General features: G+C 41.7%; 1 protein-coding gene across 1 annotated transcript; it reads left to right on the top strand.

Moving 5' to 3' along the window:
• Positions 1-1,004: 1,004 nt before the first annotated feature.
• Positions 1,005-3,512, top strand: sox12 (SRY-box transcription factor 12). The gene is made up of 2 exons (XM_066672004.1): positions 1,005-1,288; positions 1,478-3,512. The coding sequence occupies exon 2, from the start codon at positions 1,577-1,579 to the stop codon at positions 2,624-2,626; it is 1,050 nt and encodes a 349-aa protein (XP_066528101.1). The 5' UTR covers positions 1,005-1,288; positions 1,478-1,576; the 3' UTR covers positions 2,627-3,512.
• The last annotated feature ends 18,342 nt before the right edge of the window (positions 3,513-21,854 follow it).

The following is a 21,854-nucleotide window of genomic DNA, read 5'->3' on the forward strand; positions in this document are numbered from 1 at the left end:
GGTGACAGTCTGTGAGGAGTGTGGTGTGTTCTTTCTGTGTCTGCTTGGGTTTCCTCCGGGTGACTGTCTGTGAGGAGTGTGGCGTGTTCTCTCTGTGTCTGCGTGGGTTTCCTCCGGGTGACTGTCTGTGAGGAGTGTGGTGTGTTCTCCCTGTGTCTGCGTGGGTTTCCTCCGGGTGACTGTCTGTGAGGAGTGTGGTGTGTTTTCCCTGTGTCTGTCTGGGTTTCCTCCGGGTGCTCCGGTTTCCTCCCACGCTCCAAAAACACATGTTGGTAGGTGGATTGGAGACTCAAAAGTGTCCATAGGTGTGAGTGTGTAAGTGAATGTGTGAGTGTGTGTCGCCCTGTGATGGACTGGCGCCCCCTCCAGGGTGTGTTCCCACCTTGCACCCAATGATTCTGGGTAGGCTCTGGACCCACCTGAACTGGATAAGGGTTACAGACAATGAATGAATGAATCACATTTTTTTTTTTTAGCTCATATTTAACCCTAAGTAACAGATAGTGTCCTGATGATACATTCAGTTTAAAGATTAAAGTAGACAAAATACATTTCTTAAGAGTGGAAGTAATACTTTCAGGGCACATGTAAAATACATTTCTGCCATTGTGACACACTGAAATTCATAACTGCCAGTATCATATGACCATGAGAAAAAAGATCAATTTAAAATAAATAAATGAACCTATTAATAATAAGAAATATGTGACTGTTTAATGTCACTAACTTCTCATTTACTTACTCTCTCTCTCTCTTTCCAGCCACTGCTGTCGCTGTGTTTCATTGCATGGAAACTTTCACCCCCTCTCCTTCCTTCTCTGTCTGTCTCTTTTTCTCTCTCTCTTTTTCACACACACACACACACACATACACACACACGCACCATGGCTCAGAGTGGTGGGTGTTGGGGGGAGGAGTCTCTGTCTGGTAAGGTTGAGCTGTTTACAGTGTGGGTTTATAGAGCAGCAGACGGGGGGCCGTCCCTACAAAGAGGGAATAGGGAGGAGAGACGGCAAACAGGGATAGAGAAAGAGCACTAGAGAGAGAGAGAGCCAGAGAGAAAGAGAGAAACAGAGAGAGAGAAAGGGACTAGAAGGAGAGCTAGAGAGAGTGTCTGCATGCACTCTGCATGGGACAGGCTTGATGGAACTGCATGCAGACACCGGAGCACAGCCTCTTTTTTCACTGCCTTCTATTACAACTGCTATAGTGCAGTCCATGTCTGCCTGAGGAAAGGACCAGCTTGAGCAGCAGTACACGGCAGCAGCAAAAGCAGCCCTTATTCACTGTAAGTACCACATCCTACAAATTCATAGCTCAGTTAGATGAGTCCTTGTTAATCTGCGATCATGAAGCAAGCTGTTTTTCAGAGACAGACCAGAATATTGTAATTCTGTTTGAAGAAATTCAATATCTGCATTAACCAAATGATGTGATCTATTAGAGGAACCCTAAAACTCATTTTCCTTTCTTTTAGGGCATAATTCACACATTAATAAGATACTTAAATGAATCTTACAGTGTCTAGTCATGGGTGACTCTAGAGACACTTCTGAGTAGCGCCTGCTCCTGCATCATGGTCCAGCAAAAATACTCTACAGCCATGGACAGAGAATCAAGCAGAGGGGTGTTCGTCGGTCTGGGAACCGAGGACACTGACGAGGTGTTTGGGCATGTGCCGTCCAGCAAAGACCCCAACTGGTGCAAAACTCCAACTGGGCACATTAAAAGACCCATGAATGCATTCATGGTCTGGTCCCAAATCGAGAGACGAAAGATCATGGAGCAGTGGCCTGACATGCACAACGCAGAGATCTCCAAGCGCCTCGGCAAACGCTGGAAACTACTCCCAGACTACGAGAAGATACCCTTCATCAAGGAGGCAGAGAGGTTGCGTCTCAAACACATGGCTGACTACCCTGACTATAAGTATCGTCCCAGAAAGAAGAGCAAGTCTTCCATGCCTGTCAAAGTTGGAGACAAGCTCCCACTTAAAGCCAGCAAGTCCCATTCAGGTCGATCAGCCAGCTTCACCAGCAAAGGGCTCAAAATCAAACCCAACTCCTCCAAACACAAAGTGAACTTTAATGGCAATAAACTCAAGAGCTACAGTGAGAGCATGAGTGACGATGACACAGTGGATGTAAACCTGGCAAGTCCAGCGACCCTGCAAGACGACCAGAATCAAAGTCTTGTTGTCCTCCACCAGCAGACCATTTCCCTCAAAGACCAGCAGCCCGTTCCTCAACTCAGAGTAAAAGTGCCCATCTCCCAGCCCAGCAATCTCCAGAGTCCGTCCTCTGACGCTGGGTCTCAGGCACCTATAGAGGGACGAGGGTCTCGTTCCGGAAGATCCTCCACGCCGACATCCATCAGCTCCTCCTCCTTTGTGTCATCAAGTTCTTCAGACGAGGAGCTGGATGAGGAAATCTTGCATATCATTTCCAACACAAACTTTGATGGCATGCCTATGGACTGCTCCACCTTGGACAAAGACTTTGAAGCATTTCATGCCAACTCAGGATCCCACTTTGACTTTCCAGACTACTGCACTCCAGAGGTGAATGAGATGATTTCTGGGGACTTACTTGTACCAAGCATCTCTGACCTGGTGTTTACCTACTAAGGTCAAGTCAAATGTGATTATTGGTGGGTAGAAATGTCTGCCAAAACCAGTGGTCGTGAACATGGTATGTTCATGTCCCTGACCTCAGACAATTCGTTTTTTTCCCATTGTTTTTGTTTTCTCTGTGAAATCCGTAAGTGCTATTGCGTTTGTTTTCCAAGCATGCCACATCTTGTTGGGTTAGGAACGAACAGCATGGGGCTCGGCAGAGTACTTAAGTGGAGTTAAATATTCAGACACTCAAGACCCAGTTTCAGACGAAAATCAGACATTCAGCTCACAACGTAATGTCAGGTCGAGAATTCCAGGCATTGGCAGCATGTCTCTAATTCTTGGAGAGACCAGATAAACTTATATAAAGTTTGAAATACTCCAGTCCAGTCTTAATTTTAACCACTGGACTTTACTATACATTCATAGTAATGGAGACCATGCATCAGTATTTATAAACAACACAGCACTGTAAATTTCACAACGGTACATAACAGTATTAGTGTTTGGCTCTGAGATATCATCCCACAAAGGTTCAGATTAGCTACTGAATACTGAAGGACTCTAGACCTATTTGCACAAATTATATCACAGAGAAAGTGAGTAGTATTACAGTACAGAGTAATGACAGGCCATTTGAATGGATAAGGAGCTAGGTTGGGTGAGAATCAGCCAATGTGAAGCTAATTAAAATCTGCCCCTGACATGCATACATAAAGACGGAGTGTCAGAAAGCTGCCAGACAGAATCACTGTAGAGAAGTGGCAGGCGGCTGGCACAGAACCGATCCCTTGCTCTTTAATTAGGTAACAACAGCTTCATCACCTTTGCTAATGCTGCAAAACATGAGATACGGGCATGATAGAAAATCAGCCCGGCTCTGTCTGTGTGAGACCATGTGTGCCTGCTCTCAGACGGGATGGGCTGTGGGCGAAGGGGACTGGGGATTGGGGGTTAGGGTACAACGTGATTGGGGGACTGTTCTTTCTGGGAGCTGTGCATCTGTCCATGCAGGCATCAGTCTTTGTGCAGGAGCGTTTAGGAGGGGAGGGGAGGGGAGGTGAGGGTGCTCGGGTTGGGTGGGTGGGTGGATGGGTTGGGTGGTGTAGGGGGGTACTGCCCTAGCTCTGCAAAATGCATGTCATGTCTGCAGTCTGGCTGCAGCTGCCCCGATCAGGGCGAGAAATCTGTGTCTGCCAGCTGGCCCCATTGACTCTCTCAGGGATCATTTGTCTAGGTCCTAGTGCCTCCCATAGGTAATTCATCTGTGATGATTTGTGTGTGTGTGTGTGTGTGTGTGTACATGCATGAGTGCATGTGTGTCTTTTTCTCTCCCGGCTGCTCTGTCCCCAGGGCAACCGTCCAATGTCGGCTGGGGTGACTGAGTGCACTGCTTTATTGCTGCTTCTCAAACAGGAACCGTCCTATTGTCCAATGCCCAGCCAACACTCATTTCAGAAAAGTTTACCTCCTGCCATCACAGAGGGACACCAAACCTTGCTGTTCTCTTCTTACATAAACAGCTAATCCTCCAGTGTCTGGCGCCCCTGCGTAGATGCAGCCACATCTGCTGCAGCAGCAAAGCAAGGGAACAGGGGACACCCATTTAAAGCCATCGCTGCACGCTAGCTTTCAAATTAACCTCATTTACTTGGGTTGCATAACGACAGTTTGTGTCTTTGCGTTCCCCCGCACACCCACAGGAATGTTTTTCTGTTTTACTGTGCTCCGGCCTGCAAGAAACAGCTGATAATCAGAGCAGTTTAAACTACAATCAAGTATATGACCATCACTTTTATTTTCTCTACACATTTTTGTGATTGTTTAAAGACACCAGGTCCATGGTGTGTATTATAGTGATACAAATAATTCAGGTTTCTCGGACATGAACTTAGAGAAAGTCTGTTGTGAGGAGACATGGCAAGAGGACAGGGCAAAGACAAAATGCATGATCAGAGGCCTTCGATCACCCGAACTATATAGATATATTTTGTCCACTTTGTAGAAGAGGAACGATTTGCCTTTACAACATATGTACAGTCAGAATAGATGAAGGCATAGCATCTCTGAAGTGCTCAAAATGCTAGAACCCTAATTGTAGTAGAAACTCCACGATGCTAGCGGTCAACCTGAGATGTCTTATGTGTTGGTGTGTGAAGTATGAATGCAAAAGCTTTCATAAATGATGCAAAATACCTGATGGTGTTATGAAACAGTGTCCACCCCTGATTGGCCAAAATCAAGCGCTCAAATGTGACCTAAAAAGGGGATCCGTTACTGGCTGCGAAGGAGGACTTTGGCTTAAACTATCAGGGAAATCATTGTTTGATTATTTCAATGCAGATTCTGCACTTCCCAAGCGTGTCATCACGACTTAGGAGTTCAGTGGCTTGTCTCATGAGCAGGGAGAGCTGACGTCGTCTCTGCATTAATATACTCACAATTAAACCTGTCTATCAAACTGTACAATCCTCATACACGTATTATATATGCACACACATATATAATGTGCTGGCTACAAGCTGAACGAATACAAGAACCAACACCAGCGATATCAAAACGGACTCAGGACCTTAAACATCATCTCACTGTGGAACTGCACTGACCCAGTTTTGATTTCAGCCATTACAACTGACACCTATGGACATCTAAATTCATTGGTTTCACCTGCATCACTATGTGGCATCAGAGCTCAATTTTGCAAGGTCAAAAAGTTTTAAAGGACGATAACATATTTCCAAACGCCATGGTGCAGTCTTTCAGACACAATCCTTTTTGTTTTTTAATTGTAAATAAAACATTTATTTAATCATCAACACAATGTTAAAATGAGGGTTTCTTAACAGGAAGATCTTTGTAGTGACCTTATCAGCATCTCTGGGTTTGTTTATTTATTCAATGACTTTTATATTTGAATAATTTAATATATTATTTTTTAACGTTTTGCGGTAGCCTCATTTGTTTATTTATTTAATATTTAGGCAAGAGCACCTGACAAAAAAAAAAAAAAAAGGGTAGACATGTTGCAGATGGGCTCAGGGCAATTAGTGTCAATGTGATAAATGCAAAAAGCTGTATATAAAATGAGCCAGAAAAAAAAAAAGAAAGAAAACCCATCTGGTCCACACCTCCTACTCTGGGCTGGCTCTTCATAAATAGCTTCTGGAAGAGTAGAAGTGCAAGGACAAAACTAATTTCACACAGGGCCGCTTAACTCTGCTGAAACGAAGGAAATGAATGGTGGTACAATTCCATATCAATTTCAGATCACAGATCAACCAGAACCTCACCCGCCTTACAGGCCGCAGAGCTCCTCTGCTCCTCAGGGTCTCGCTGTTTATTCAGTTGTACCATGCTTAATGCGAAGGTTTATTATGGAGCGTGATGTCTGCAAACCTTGATAGGCTCTTATTAAAAGTCCTGATCAATCTGTCAGTAAACTGATCACTCCAGTGAGTCCTCCTGTAATCCTGGTATGGATGTGAACACGTTTAAACATCACACTGAGTAACAAACAGGTACACCCTTAAAAACCAAGGTGTCAGAAAGAGGTCTCTGTTTTAGCGACGGTTCCCTGAAACCGTGAGCTATAACGAATCATCCACTGGTTCTGGGACCTAAAAGATTTTTCTTTTTGTCAGTTTAGATTTTAAGAGTGTACACTATAACCATATTGCCTCATGTAACAGTACACATTGTTTACAGGTTTTATAGGTTTCGCTTTTATTTTCCAAAATGTATTGTTAATAGGAAGATCATTTCTTAAACTTTGTACACTTCTAGTATTCTTATGCTTTGTTTCTGTAATGTGTGTACTTTTATACATTCATGTGTTATTGATCTTGACACGGTTACACCTCCAAGATCTACTCATTTTAATCCAAAACGTTATTCCGAGTTGGAGATGATGGGGAAACACAAATGACAAAGTATCTACTCAATTTTATCCAAACAGTATTTTTCCACTGATCATAGGATGAACCACATCCTCACGGATACGGACGCAGGAGCCTAGAAAACAGACTCTATGACTTTTTAAACACAACATCATGGATGATAGATGCCAGAAAAACGCACCAGCGCTCCAAGTTATTGTAGGAGTATGGTATTCTGTTTTAGCATGCAAAACAAAAGAGAACTATCTGCATGTGCAGGACCACTGTTTGTTGTCAGAACTTTGCTTACGTTCCTGAATTGTACGTGTAGACTTTTTTCAGTAGGCCTAATGTTCACCAGCATAAAACACAGCCAATGTCACGAAGCCTAGCAGCTGCTTAACCACGAACGGATAAATGATATGCATGTACAACAACAACAACAACAACAACAACAAAGATGTTAAAGAATCAGCAACCTCGCACCAAAAAGTGAAGCTGAATCCATTTGTGGCTTTAAGAAAACAGCCCAATGCAGGTGTGATTTTCTTTTCTTTTCTTTTATGAGGATAACTGCTCCTCTGGTGTATAATTGACCATGATGGGTGTGTTTATCAAGCTGTCTTCTCGCTTTGTTTTAAGCAAAAAAAAAAAAAAGAAAAAACCTTGAGGTTTGAAAGATAAGAATCTCCTTCATCTCTGTAGATCAGTTTTCCACATGATTAGCTTTGTTTTTCCTCATGTGCGTGCGTGCATCTGCTTTTTGTAGTCAGCTACAGTGCATTCCCATGTGTCTGAAGGTGGGTTCTATATGTGGGCAGAAATGAAAGCACTTTGCTGTACATAAAAAAAAAAAAAAGACAGTAGATCTGAGCATTGCAGTTTCTCATTTTGAATACGACTGTACATGTAGTGGCGTGCTCATTAATAAACTAGCTACTTCAGCACACATATGGCCTCGCTGTGTCTCTGTGCAAAGTGAATGGGACGAGCTGGAGAGGGTGGGATACATACGTTAGCATTATTACAGGCTGAAACCTTTACCAGTGCTATATTCTAGAATGCAAACGCTGTCATCGTTACACTGTTGAATTAAAAGCAGTGTAGTTAAATGTAGTTAGGCGTTCTTGTACCTGTCTTGCTCTGTGAGTTCCTCCCACTGTATCTCTGACGTCGAGTTTCAGAAAGGATGCAGATGTTCTTGTGGTCAGGACACACAGGCTTGAGAGACTGTTGCAATCATGTCAGTGACAGTACACATGCACAGACTCAGACACTCTCTCACACACATAAACACCTAGATGTATGAACACACCACGTATAAAAAAAATAAAAAAGAAAACCACTTTCCTCCACAAACTCAAGCTCGACTGCTATTTCCACGTAACTAGTTCTAATTCATAAAATGTTCTTTAAGGTATTTGTTACTGCATTTTACTGGTAATACATTATACTTTTTATATCTTTAACTTTATGTTTGCTTTGAACGGACTCCTTGATTTAAACTTCCTCAAAATCAGCCCAGAGACATGCACCGAATAAAACTGATCCGCTTTATCATTCCTTATTTCTAACTACAATTACAATCCACCGAAAAATGAATGTACGGACCCACCCACCCCTGACATTGCCTTCGCCTTAGCAGAATGTGTCAGAGTGTTATAAAGTACATACTCTATATCCATATTATATAATGTAACATAAGTCCAAGTCTCTGATTTATTATTTCTCTAGAACTTAAAAATACTACCACACCTTCTGGGCCACTCCAAACATAAATGTGAGTATTAAAACATCAGAGTGTCTTATGAGGTTTGGAAAGTGGCCCTTCATCAATCAGTGTTGATTAAAAGTCATGATAAAGGTGAGGAAGTTGGAGAGAGTTGTTCTTGCACAATACAGAAGAACTGTCTGTGGCTTTCAGTTTCATCAATGGGCTGTAGCCTCAGAGTTCCCCTAAATGTGACTGTGTATTTCAGGTAAATGCATCCTCCTTATGATTACATCTGCATAAGAGGAGTCAGATGATAACGTATCTAAAGGAAGGCCTCCTTTAATGTGGTGGAATTTAAACAAGCGACAGCAGATTTGGACGAAAACAGCTCTAAACCCAGTCAAAAGCGGGAGGTCACATGACCATGCTGAAGCTTTCCACACTAGTGTTTTTGGGGCAGGAGTATAGCTTATGCATCTGTGGCTTGATTTGATGTAAAATGATGGTGATTGATGACTTGTGATTGAGTGAAACATACACAAAATATCCAAATATTTGTAGAAACCCAATCCAGTGTCACTTTGGAAATAAAGTGTTAATATTAACGAGCTGCTCCCTCCTTCGCTGGAGTAACGGCTTTTGATTTTCTGGGGAAGGCAGTTACTTGGTGTTTTCTTCAAGAATTTGATTGAAGGAGCTTCGCTAATGTTCGTGCAGCTGAATGCTATCAAATCCTCACAGCAGTGTTCCAGTATTGTAAAGCCTTCACAACATTTATTTTTGGAATGGGAAACTATTACAAACATTAATCTCAGGTGAAATATTGGAGGATTTGGTGGCCACAAATATTTGGACATGTTCTGTGTGTGGTGGGGTGTGGGGGTAGAATACACATCTGGAGTGTCAGTATTCTGCAGGGTACCAGTAGCTGACGTGCTAAATCTCTACTTTATATTAAAATGTAAATAGGTGTGCGAGGGTTTCTGATTGGTCGTCTGCGTACTGATCCCTCACCACCAATAAGCTGCCATTTTCTGCAGAGTAACACCACACCTGAGAGGATTAGTAGGATTATGGGTAGCTGTTTTCACCCAGGATTCGACATATCCTTTCAACTGTGTGCTGCAACCTAGACCCGAGGTCATCCAAAATAAGCTTCCCCTGTTCGCAGACATTACATTACATCTGAGCCTGAGCTTCCTACAGCCACAACAGGCTGCTGAGGGAGTCCATTCAGAGGTCTATTTATCGTGCTCCACTATTGGAAATCCTGGTGATAAATGCAGGCAAAATAATCTGTGTCTAGTAAAAGCGAAGCCTCATCGGTGGAACAACTTATTGAATTTGGCTGGGCGCTTGGCTAAGCACATAGCTGTTTTACAGTGTGAATAATTGGATGTCTATAATTCACCTGGCCCTGCTTTTCAGATGGTTTGTGAGAAGAGCACTTGCCAATAGCTGGGAAGATTCTCCAACTACTTTCTAAGGGTTGGTGAGTGAAATGGACCACTACATCCCTGCAGATTTATCTTCACAAGCTTTTTTATATATATATATATATATATATATATATATATATAGACCGAGGATGGGAAAAGAATTAGTCAAGCGTTAAAGTGCTGCGTCAGTCTGCTTTCATCCATATGCCGATCAATTAGGTCTTGCTAATTGCTGTCCTTCCAATTATGCGGTGATAAGCAGTCAACGAGATGATTGCAGAGTGTGGGGAGGTGTGCAGAGCGTGGGGATGAGAGAGTGGGAGTATATTACAGATGTAGAAGAGATTGGAAGACAACAGATTCTGGAGGTCAGTGTAATTTAATGCAAATGTAGGAGATCGTCTTCATCTTCAACAGAAAGTCCTACATGTGATAGTTCAGAGCACATCCATCCCTCAGTCGAGCCCCGATAGCAAGTGTGGTTATACTTCTATTAGATGTGGTCATACTGAATAATGTACATTTGTAACTTGCTCATTTTAAAACATACTGTGTATTTTTTTCATGTTTACTTTGATATGTTGTCTGTCTGTTGCTGCATTGCTGCATTAAAATTAAATCAAATTAAAGTTTATTTGTCACATAGTTAAACACGGTACAACTTGCAGTGAAATGCTTTGACGACTGACCAACACGTTTAACAAAATACACGTTAAGTAGAAGGGAAATAGGAAATAGAAATAGAAATAGAATACAATACAATGAAATAAAACATATGTGAACTTTCAAAATAAATAATATTAAACTAAAAGGAATTAAAGCTAAAACTGTACAACACAAGACGAATAATAAAAAGTGGCATACAGATGTGGATTAAAGTTCAGAATCTGCAAATTAATGCAGTGTAATATATAAGTGAGAAATGAAAAACTGTATTAAAAGCAGTTTATAGTCCTACGCTCCTCTATGTGATGTCTTGTATTCTTAAAAAGTGATGTATGAATGTAATGTATTACTATTACTATTATTATTATTATTATTATTATTATTATTATTATTGTGGCCCCACAGTGGAGCAGCATGGAGTGTCTCTGTCACAGCTCCAGGGACCTGGAGGTTGTGGGTTTGAGTCCCGCTCCGGGTGACTGTCTGTGAGGAGTGTGGTGTGTTCTCTCTGTGTCTGCGTGGGTTTCCTCCGGGTGACTGTCTGTGAGGAGTGTGGTGTGTTCTCTCTGTGTCTGCGTGGGTTTCCTCCGGGTGACTGTCTCTGAGGAGTGTGTTGTGCAAAATAAGTTATTTTACCTCAGTAAATAGTCACCTAACTCTCAGCCCTCACCTCTCATAATGCCCTTGTTCTAAGAATAAATGTCATTCATAATTTTAACAAGCATGACAGATTGTTTCTTGCTCACAGGCACGTTTAATTACAGTCCTTTCTCAGGCATGCTGGTTGTGATTGTGTTTAATTTCTAAATAAACTGGAGTTTGTGCTGGAGCACATCTATGTGGTGGCTATAGAGTAACGTAGAAGAAATGAGTAATAGGTTCTTCCAGGAAGTAGTTAGTAAAAAAATCCCAATACAATACAATCTGAGAGAAGAAATGAGTAATGAGTATATATGAATCTGTCAAAGACACAGGAAGGCAGAGATAGCTAGCGAGGCCTCGTGGGAGATCTGGCAGGTGAGCAAAAGGGCACATGCAATGCATGGCTGTTCTGCCTGTGAACGTTTCTGTGGCTTGTTGGTTCCAGAGCTGCAGGTTTTAAACCCTGCTACTGCGCTGGTGTAGAGTACTCTCTCCTGCCTGACCTGGCTCTGCTCGCACCGCTGGGAATCGGCAGCCCTCACTAATGAGTCAGCGCTTCCACACATGGTGATTAGTGAGCCACAGGGATGCAAGTCTCCACAAAACTAGCCACATTCTCTGCAGAACAAAACAGCCTGTTTTACCTCAAGTGAACAGTCACCTAACTCTCAGCCTTCAACAGAATGTCCTTGTTCAAAGGATAAGTTTGACATTACATTTTTTGCTTCATTGATTCACACCGGAGCTATTAGACTAAAATACTTCATATGAAGACCTCAGCAATGGTTCGAGTCCTACTCCAGGTGACTGTCTATGAGGAGTGTGGTGTGTTCTCCCTGTGTCTGCATGGGTTTCCTCCGGGTGACTGTCTGTGAGGAGTGTGGTGTGTTCTCCCTGTGTCTGCGTGGGTTTCCTCCAGGTGACTGTCTGTGAGGAGTGTGGTGTGTTCTCCCTGTGTCTGCGTCGGTTTCCTCCAGGTGACTGTCTGTGAGGAGTGTGGTGTGTTCTCCCTGTGTCTGCGTGGGTTTCCTCCAGGTGACTGTCTGTGAGGAGTGTGGTGTGTTCTCCCTGTGTCTGCGTGGGTTTCCTCCGGGAGACTGACTTTGAGGAGTTGGTGTGTTCTCCCTGTGTCTGCGTGAGTTTCCTCCAGGTGACTGTCTATGAGGAGTGTGGTGTGTTCTCCCTGTGTCTGTGTGGGTTTCCTCCGGGTGGCTGTCTGTGAGGAGTGTGGTGTGTTCTTCCTGTGTCTTTGTTGCCCTGCCCTCTCGTTATCCTTCACTGTGGTCATATGTGTGTGTGTCTATGTGTATATATATATATACCCCCTTGATTTCAGCGCGCACAGGTCTGGTCTTGTGTGTAGATATGTTTCTCTGTCTGAGTGTTTTACATGAGTCTAATCCAGTTCATGATTGTTTCCTGTTTAGTTCTAGTTAATGTTTCTGTGTCCTTCCATTGTTTATTTTAGCGTTTCCCTTTGTGTATACGTCTGCCTCCTTGTCCTCCCTCAGCCGTGACCATATTCTGTATGTACAAACTGTTTTTTAAACAGTAAAATTGGAATAAAAAAAATTCATTCAAAATTGTGCAAACTGCAGCATTAAAGTTGACTGAAAAGAAACGACAAATATGTGAGAGCCAGGGTCAGACTTGGTTGAGAGAGGAAAGGTAGCTGTGGAGGGCCATGTCACCACTGCCATTCCAAAGCCCTCTTAAGCTGTGAGAATTTGAGAGGGCAGTGGGACACACAGATGGACAGATCTGGGCTGTTTGTCCCCTCTGGCCATGTCTCCTGACAACTGGATGGAAATCTGCGACCTATAGTGCCAGGAGGTGACAGTAATGAGAGGTTTAGAGATTTGGGAAGGAGTAGCTGGCCCAAACACACACACACACACACACACACACACACACACACACACACACACACACACACACAGAGAGAGAGAGAGGCATGTTACCAGAAACAAAAACACTTGATATCTTCAGTAGCTCCCTAACACTAGCGCGCTGCTAAGCCACTCTGTGTGAGACTTTCCCCTGGCTACAGTCACACAGATACTAACAACAGTTCAGATTAGGTGAGACCTTTATCTGCATGTGACTGTGCATGGGAAGAAGTAAAAAGACAGAGAGTAAGAAAGAATGAAAGATCTTCACTAAAGAGATAAAAGAGAAAGCGAAGCACAGAGAATGGAGCAAAAAAGACAGCAGCCTTCCTGTTTCTGTTGCGTTCACCTTTTGTCTTTTTCCATGCCCTTCTTTAAAGGGTAACCTCGCAGTGTGTGTGTGTGTGTGTTGGTGTGTGTGTGTGTGTGTGTGTGAGAAAAAAGGTGGTGAGAATATACACACACAAGCACATACCCTATATGTTCATGACTACTTCCCGTATTTAGAATGTCATGAACTGCACCAGTTTTCATTTCCTGAGGAGGCAATTTTAGCCTCAACCTGTTCCTATTTGCCAAATGAAATGTGTAAAAGCACTGGTGTGTGAATGAGCTCAAATGAATGTGCTCTGCAGTTATATTTAATATTTGCTCCTGCATATGCTAAATAGACGCACTCATTCATGAGAGGCTTTAAACCTTGTCATAAAGGTTCTGTTAAACAGGACACGTACTCACAAATCTCTGCACAATTGTGTATTTAATTTAAAAACGCTATGCAGTCACATGTACGTACGCAGGTTTTAAGCCTTTTTCATTTCCTCTCTGTAAAAAAGAATAAATAAATAGAGGACTCTCACTGATTAGAGTTTACTTTCTCTGTAATTAATCAGCAGTTTACATTAAGTTGTTAATGCATAGACACATTTTTATACATGCCATGTAGTGTTTCTATACACTGTGTCCAAACATTACAAAGACCCTGTATAATGAGTAAATGCACCTAGACTAAAGCGGACATATCATAGAATAATAACTTCTTAGTAGTTTTAGAGTGACCACCAAGCCACATACTTTATCTGTGGGGTCCCTACATCAGTGTGTGTGTATATATATAGACAATACAATTGGTTCTGATTTTGTGCTGCAGAGTGTAGTCGCTTCCTCCTTGTCTGAGTCCCTCCAATTACAGCATTGAGCCAAGACGAGTTTAAACAAAGCAAAACAACAACAAAATAAAACCCTTAAAACGAAAAACAAACCACAACAAGCACTGAGAAATAAGAGTAAAGTGATGAACACAAGAACGGAGAAAAAAGAGAACCATACGAGTTGACTGAGCACCAGAGCTTTTGCTCCTTGCTCCTTGAAGGTGTGAGGCTAATGTGTTTATGAAGCCCCAGTGTCTCTAAATGGGTAAAAAAAAAACAAGGGGTCTCGGCCTGGTATACTAGGCTTTTTCACTCTCTGCTCACGGCAAAGAAAAGGCATCTGAAGGTTAAGTCAAATAAGCCGACGAACATTGAAAAGCATGAATTGAGCTGAAGATCTTTCCGCTGGAGATCGAACTGAGTCTAAACTCAGGAGAGCGCTAACTGCATGAAAATAAACATAGAGCAAAAGTGCTACAAAACTAAACAGCTCGAGTTTCTGTGGGAATTCAAACAGTGAATAAACACTTACAGACGTGTACAAGCATAGATTCCACCTTAAAAGATGCTGAGCTGAACGTAAGTTTTTTTAAAAGAGCGTATGTCTTTTTTAAAAGAACAGACACTAAATAATAGATTTGTACACAGGTGCTGTTTGATCCTTGTGGTATTTTGACCATAGCATATCACATATACGTCATTAGGACCGCAGGGAAAAGTGGTATAATATGTTAATACAACGCATAATTGAGCCCTGCGAAGGACTGGTTCTGGGGAGGCTCCGGACCCATCATGACCCGGTACTGGATGGACGGTCATAGACAATGAATAAATGAATATATAATTGACCGACTGTTTGTGAAACTACTAATTAATAATGACAGCCCTATTAAACAATATCAGGGCTAATGTTGTTGTAAATCTACATTAAAGAGACTAAGACACAAAGCAGGAGAATAGAAATATAACCCCAGTGTCTCCTTCTCAGAGAGGGATAGACACAGCGGTAACTCTTACATTAGCATTCCCAGCCTGTGTGTCTGCACATGCCTCACGTCTAAAGGCCGGGTATGACCAACCCGCTTCTGGCACTGACCAAGATCCTCTTCTGACCTTGTGCTTACGTGGGACATTCTCCAGACACAGTCGTAGTGCTAGACTAATATACACACGCATCAGAGCCAACAGACGCACACATTTTTTGACCTAGGTAGGTGTGTGTGTGCGTGTGTGTGTGTGTATATTCTATTCCAGGTTTGGAGCATGTCTATAGGTTGATTCATCATGACATTTTCACACTCTGTGAAAGACACATGCTGAGAGGTAGTAAACTAAAAATACACAAAACGGTTCATACATGTTTTTCTTTGGACACAGACAATATATGGACACACACCAACACAAGAAGAACACACCACACTCCTCACAGACAGTGACCCGAGGTGTGGATTGAACCCACAGCCACAGAACCCTGCAGTGCTGTTTGTGTTGCATGAGACTACTATGGTGATTATACTTGCAGTTTAGGACTCTCCTGTATTTTTATCTTGCTTTAAGAAACACAGCCCAGAACTTATACAATGCACAGCACCGAATTCCGTATTTGCAGCTTCAGAAAATGATCAGAAATATAATAATTTCTAAAAGCCTCTTTTTACTTTGTCATGTGAAGACTTTCAGGAGAAACTGTTTATGCCACGGCTGTTTCCTTTAGGCTACGTAATGAGAACAGTGGAGTACCGCTGCTTGTTCTGCAGGAGAAATTTCCCCTCAGCAAATCCCTGACACGCGAATAATCTTTCATGGCGTGGTGACAAACACTCTCAGTGAAATGTCAAGGTAAATCCAGCCAGCTAGGAGCAAGAGGTAAATAATAAAAAAAAAAAACAGGAAGAAGTTTGGAGGATTGTCAAGAGCTTTACACCCCTCACCAACAGAAAGCCAGACAGTGTGTGTGGATTGTGACAGATCTTACTGACACAAACCCACACAAACATCCAGCCCACACACACACACACATCCTCCACACCTGGCTGTGTGCTGCTGAAGGCACAACTGAGTCTCAGAAAGGTTTACAGGCCATGCTTTCTGCACATGTGCACACACACACACACACACACACACACACACACACACACACACAGGAACTTTTAAATGATACTTTCTTCTAAATGTGGTTTATGCTTAATATATGTGAATTACATTAAAAAGTGAAATAAAAGAAACCTAAACCTGGGTTTGATGCAAACTCATTTCAAATTTGTATCAGAATTTCCTTCCGGATTAAAAACTCTTGTCAGTATCCTAATTCTTTACTCTCTCTGGCATCTCCTCCAGGTTTCCTGATGGACTTCTTTCTAATCCTGTGTACTCTGCTGGCTTTACCTACTTTACCAATAGGTTTAGCCTAAACACAGACCCTGGATCCTCTCTAAGATCAACATAAGCCTTTCTAAAAAGATGCTGGAGTTGTAGAGTGGCTCTTAAAACAACAGCGCCTTCGCTTCTTAACAAGGTAGTTTTTGGTCCAAACCTTGAAAATGGTGACAAACAGCAGTTTGGGATTACTGAAGAAACTGTGCTACAGAGCGGGGTGTTATATAAAGCTCCTGACCCATCTCTCATCTTCTCTGAGTGTTTTTGATCTCCCAGCAGGACTACATAGGTTTAGCTGGAGAGACAGATTAACCTTAATACATCCGCAACACATTAAATCCTTAAAACAACTACAAGCTATGAGAAGCTACAAGCTTCGCCTCACACAACACCCACATACCGCATAAGCCTGGATGTGCTTTTTTTACGAGTCCAACAAAGAATCTAAGGAAGGAACTGCACTTAAGTAGCAGTTTGTTTATTCTGTCCAATAATCAGTAACGCCAACCTGAGACATCATCATCATCATCTTCTTCTTCTTCTTTGACGCTTAATCCATTTCAGGGCCGCGGTGCCAGTCTGAGACAGTACACAGTTTCCAAGAGCATTTTGATGATATTTTTGGAAAGAGAGTATCTAGGTCCAACACAATTCCACACCGCTTCATTATTTGCCCTGCAGCTAGAGTGAGACAGTAGAGGATGAAAGCTATATTCACCAGTCCTGCCACTTCGGTTTGAATCTGAGGTGATGAAACAGATGACAGCTGAAACTGTCTTCATACAGGACAGCTTTAGCACACTTGACTAAAAAAATATTTGTGCCAATGAAATGATTTGATTAGACTGCAAAGCATAATGAGATTAAAAACACACTGTGATATGGACTAAGAGCACTGCCAGTTCACTAAGCTTTCTACTATACAAAGATCTTGGATTAACAAAAGCTGCGTAGCTGGATTGTCAGTAATTGTTAGTAAATACCGCAGGAGATGTATGAGGCCTGAACACGGACCTCTGGGGACAATATAAAATTATTATTATAAAATTAACTTATTAAAATTATTATAAAAGTGTTGCATTTTAAGTGGGGACTGTTGATATAAAATGTACTGAGAAAGTGCCAATTAATTTGTGTAAATAAACAAAGGCCTCCTTGTCTCCCCCTCGCGTCACGTTAGGGAGAGTGTATCATCAGAAGATGAAGCGAAACTCTCTTTCAGGAAATGAAAAGAGGAAAAAAACAGCTGTGAGGTAAACCTGTGACTGTTCTTCTTAAGGTGGCATTATTAATATATAATAGGCTATGAACATAGCAGGGGCAATATATGTAGAGGCGCTCTCCACGACCTTAAAAGCCACGAAGCCCCACAGTGTTATGAACCAAACTTTGAAGCAGAAAACATATTCTGATGTTTTTATACAGTCTAGTACTAGTACTAGTACTTTGCCAAACACAACAGTGCACTCTAAAAGTTCCTTAATATTCCACATTAAAAAACGGGATGTAGTTACTTCCAAGTGTTAAGTTGATTTCTTCAAAGTTTCAGTTCCACCTTAAATGCTGCCACGATATTCACACAATCGCACTAACACCGGTATATTTGATGTTTTCGTTACACCTTAAACATTGAAGCAATTACAAATGCCTTATATATATATATACACAGTAGAACCCTGGAAGTCGACATAATCGGAAGTCGACGCCAAATGTTGAGAGAATTTCGACTCGGAGGTCGATTTTAAAACTTGGAACCCGACCCGACCCACGCAACTTTTGCAAACAAACGCAGCTCGTGTTGAGCTTAACTGACGCTTCTTGGCATCAGTTTACGCCATTGGTCCGCAAGTTTTGAAGCTTTTAGTGGTTGTGCTCCAAGTTTTTGCGTATTTTACGCATTTTTGTGACTTTTTTTTTAGCAGTCTTACTTATCTAAGAGTATAATTGTTGTTCACTTTTGTAGGAAATAGGGAAATTTATGGTAAAAAATTGATGGTCGAGAACCAATTAATCGGTTTTCAGTTATTTCTCATGGGGAAATTCGATTCGGAACTCAACCGCATCAGGTGTCTACGTGAGTTCCTGAACGGATTACCATCTACTTCCGGGGTTCTACTGTGTATATATATATATATATATATATATATATATATATATATATATATATATATATATATACATATATATATATATATATATATATATATATATATATATATATATAGGCAGCAGCAGGGTTTCCTCCGGGTGAATGTCTATGAGGAGTGTGGTGTGTTCTCCCTGTGTCCAGGAGGGGTGGGGGAGTGGGGGGATCTGAATTCTGAGCCAAATCCATCTTGAACCATCTCTTGGACTACAGTCAGGCAGAACTTGTCCCTTTGAGTAAAGCCTGCCATTTCAGAGATGACTGTCAAAGATCAGCAGGTCAAAGCCAAGTCCATTCCTCATGTGCCTTTTCCACATCCAAGCACTGAGCAGTTTATGTCTAATCACAAAAAACAAGTGTTAGTTGAGCTCTGACCAGTTGTCTTTTGGTATTTCTCCAGTGATTTCTGATGACATAAGATCAGTTTACCAGGCAAACGGGCCCTTCATGACAGAAGTGAAGTGTCATGCAGCAGCATCAGTCTGATCCTCAATGGCAGTGGAAAGCTTAACTTCACACGTAAATGACAGGGCCAAAATTAATTTCAAGGTCGCAGATGCTGGTAAACACCCTGCTGCAGGCTCAGACACTGGCCACTGTGTATCAATGAGACGTCCCTGTGATTTAAATCAATAACGCATATAGGATGCACTCTGTAAAGCCTCAATGTGTGAATAAAAAACTCCAGGAGTGTAAGCTTCTTAGACATTAAACCAGGTCAAAGCTTGTAAATATGCATTTAGACAAGGGATTATCCTTCGCATCATTTTAGACTGCGACGGACTCCTACGTGTCACTTGCGAGTCAAAGAGGACGTCTCTGTCAGTGACATTTTTACAACCTTCCACTCGGGACGAGCGCGTGAATGGAAAGGCAAGATAAAGTGTGTCCTACTTTCAGCTGCGGGATTAAAGTCCCCTGTTTATGATAAGTACATTTAGAAGTCGATGGGCTTCTGAGTGCCATAAGGCCTCAAGTCAAGTGAGCTGAAGTGTACCTAAGTTGCTTAAAGTTATAGTTAGGCAAATATTTAAATTTACATACATTTCCCTTAACTCAAACATAGTCAGTCAGCTTTAGTTTCAGATTATTCAAGCTATGAGTGCACACCTGAATGCTGGGATGATCCTGTGGGTGCGTTTTTAACATATTTGAATTCACCCGTTATTTGGGCTGCTGAGAACTTTAGGACATTTTGTCTTTCTGCCAGTGGATTCAAGGCAGTGTATAAGATTCTGGAAAACTACTGTTCTCACAGCAAAGCGAGCAAGCCCCTCCTCTTTGTGCTCATTCAGAAGTTCCACCCTCCAAAGCCATGTGGGTCATTGCTAGACTTCAATGTGCTTTAAAGTTGGAACGTAATATTTGAGTAAGAAGCCAATTGTAGCTTATTAGTTCATTTGCAATTCATCAGAAGGTCATCAGTAACTCAAACTCCCCTTTTACCGTCCTATGCACAAGCAAGGACGCCCCTTGTTGCTGATTGGCTGAAGCAGTGTTTTGCACGTCATTTCCGTGTCTGATTAACTCGCTCCCACCGCTCCGACACTTTTCTTGTATTCCTCTTTCCAACAGAGGGGTAAGGCTTCATTCGCATTCCTAAGTGGCCCCTATTTCAAAGTAAAACCCAAGAAACAAGTTCTGAATGTGAACCATGTTTTTTTGTTGATGGATGCAGATTTGGAAAAGGAGCAAACGGTGCTGAGCCCCACTTTTCTTTTTAAACTAGTACGTTGAGTAGCAAACATCAAAGAGTTTTTCAACACAGAGACTGTTTAATATATTCATTGTTGTTTGGTATTCCATCAGGCACAGGACAGGACGCTTGCTGTTTAATTATAAGGTATCTGCACTACATCAGTAATGTCTATGCACAAGTTCTTGCTGCTGTATCATTTGACAGATTATCCAAAAGAAAGAGTCAATACCAGACAGCCATCTTCTTCTCATACGTCTCCAAATCCTGCTCTGATAAACATCCAGCGCCACACACATTCTGTCATCTTTCCTTTCGAAATCTTACCTAACATTTGTCATCATTCAGCCAAATAACTCAGAGCACAAAACAGCGGTAGCAAATTTACCGCTCTCACAACACTGGCCTGTGGATAATTTGTAATTAAACAACCAATGTGTTTTTTGCCAACGCAGGAAAAATTGATGGAAGATGGGATTGTTCCAGTTCATGTTTTCTGAACCAATTTCATGCACAATTTGCTCTGTGTTAAATAAAAGCTGTGTGTGAAGCTGCTACACTTGTCTATTGTTGGCCCTTCTCGTGTAGAAAGAAAAAACAAAAAAAAAACTCGACCTGCTACAGAGCTCTCAATGCCATTACTCCCCCTGGGCTCCAGAAATGCTGGATTCAACACCACAGTCTGTGCTTTATTTTATCTTTACCAGTAGAAATTATTCAATTGCTCTTTTAAAGGTAATGCTCACAATTGTGATAAAAAAAACAACAATTTTTATAAAATCAGATTTTTCTTCGCCATGTGCTGCTCTCCAGTCAGTTTTTGTGCTGGAACCAGTGTTGTGTGTTTTCAAAGCCTTAGTGTCAGAAAATGGCTGAAAAAAATTGTGCTAGGCTTTCTGTCTCTGCTCACAGCAGACAAATGGCATTTGGATTTTTTCCAAACATTTAAAAGCCCAAACTGAGATGAGGACATTGCTCTGTTCCTCTGCTCCACAGTTGAGTAACACTGACTTATTTTTGCTGTTCACTTAAAGTGGAAAGTCAGGAGATGACTAACTGCATGAAAGTAAACACTGACCGAAAGTTCTAAAAATAAAACTCAAGTTACAAACAAGTTTCAGTGTTAATTCACAGTGGTTTTATTCACAGTGAATAAAAACATTCAAGGAAGTTAAAGTTCAGACACTTACAAACAACAGTAGTTTTTTCCTAAAATCCATATTCCAGCTTAAAAGACATGGAGCTTCTGAACATAAACAAACCAGAGAGAACAGCATTTCCCCCACAATCGCAGACATTCCCTTTAACGCAGAGTGGATTTATAGCTTTAAAACTGTGGTTCAATCTTTAAAACAATATGCACTGTCAGGGTTTAGCTTCTACACAGTCACAGCTTCAGGGGTCCTGCAAGGGGCTACTTTATAGCTGACCTAGGTATTCCTCTTTTAGAACTAAAAGTAGACTAAAAAGTGTGACATAAGGAGGATCAGATGGTAAAATGTACCTAAAATGTGAGGTCTGTAGTTAGAAACGGAAATGTTGGAGGGGTGATCTTTTTGCTTTTGTATGTAGCAGCTCCTTTCAATTTATTTTCTACGGTTTTTAACTGTTTGGCCTAATTAATTTTTCTCTATTTACATTTA

The sequence above is a fragment of the Hoplias malabaricus genome, chromosome 5 (assembly GCF_029633855.1).
Source record: "Hoplias malabaricus isolate fHopMal1 chromosome 5, fHopMal1.hap1, whole genome shotgun sequence".
Classification (NCBI taxonomy): Eukaryota; Metazoa; Chordata; class Actinopteri; order Characiformes; family Erythrinidae; genus Hoplias; species Hoplias malabaricus.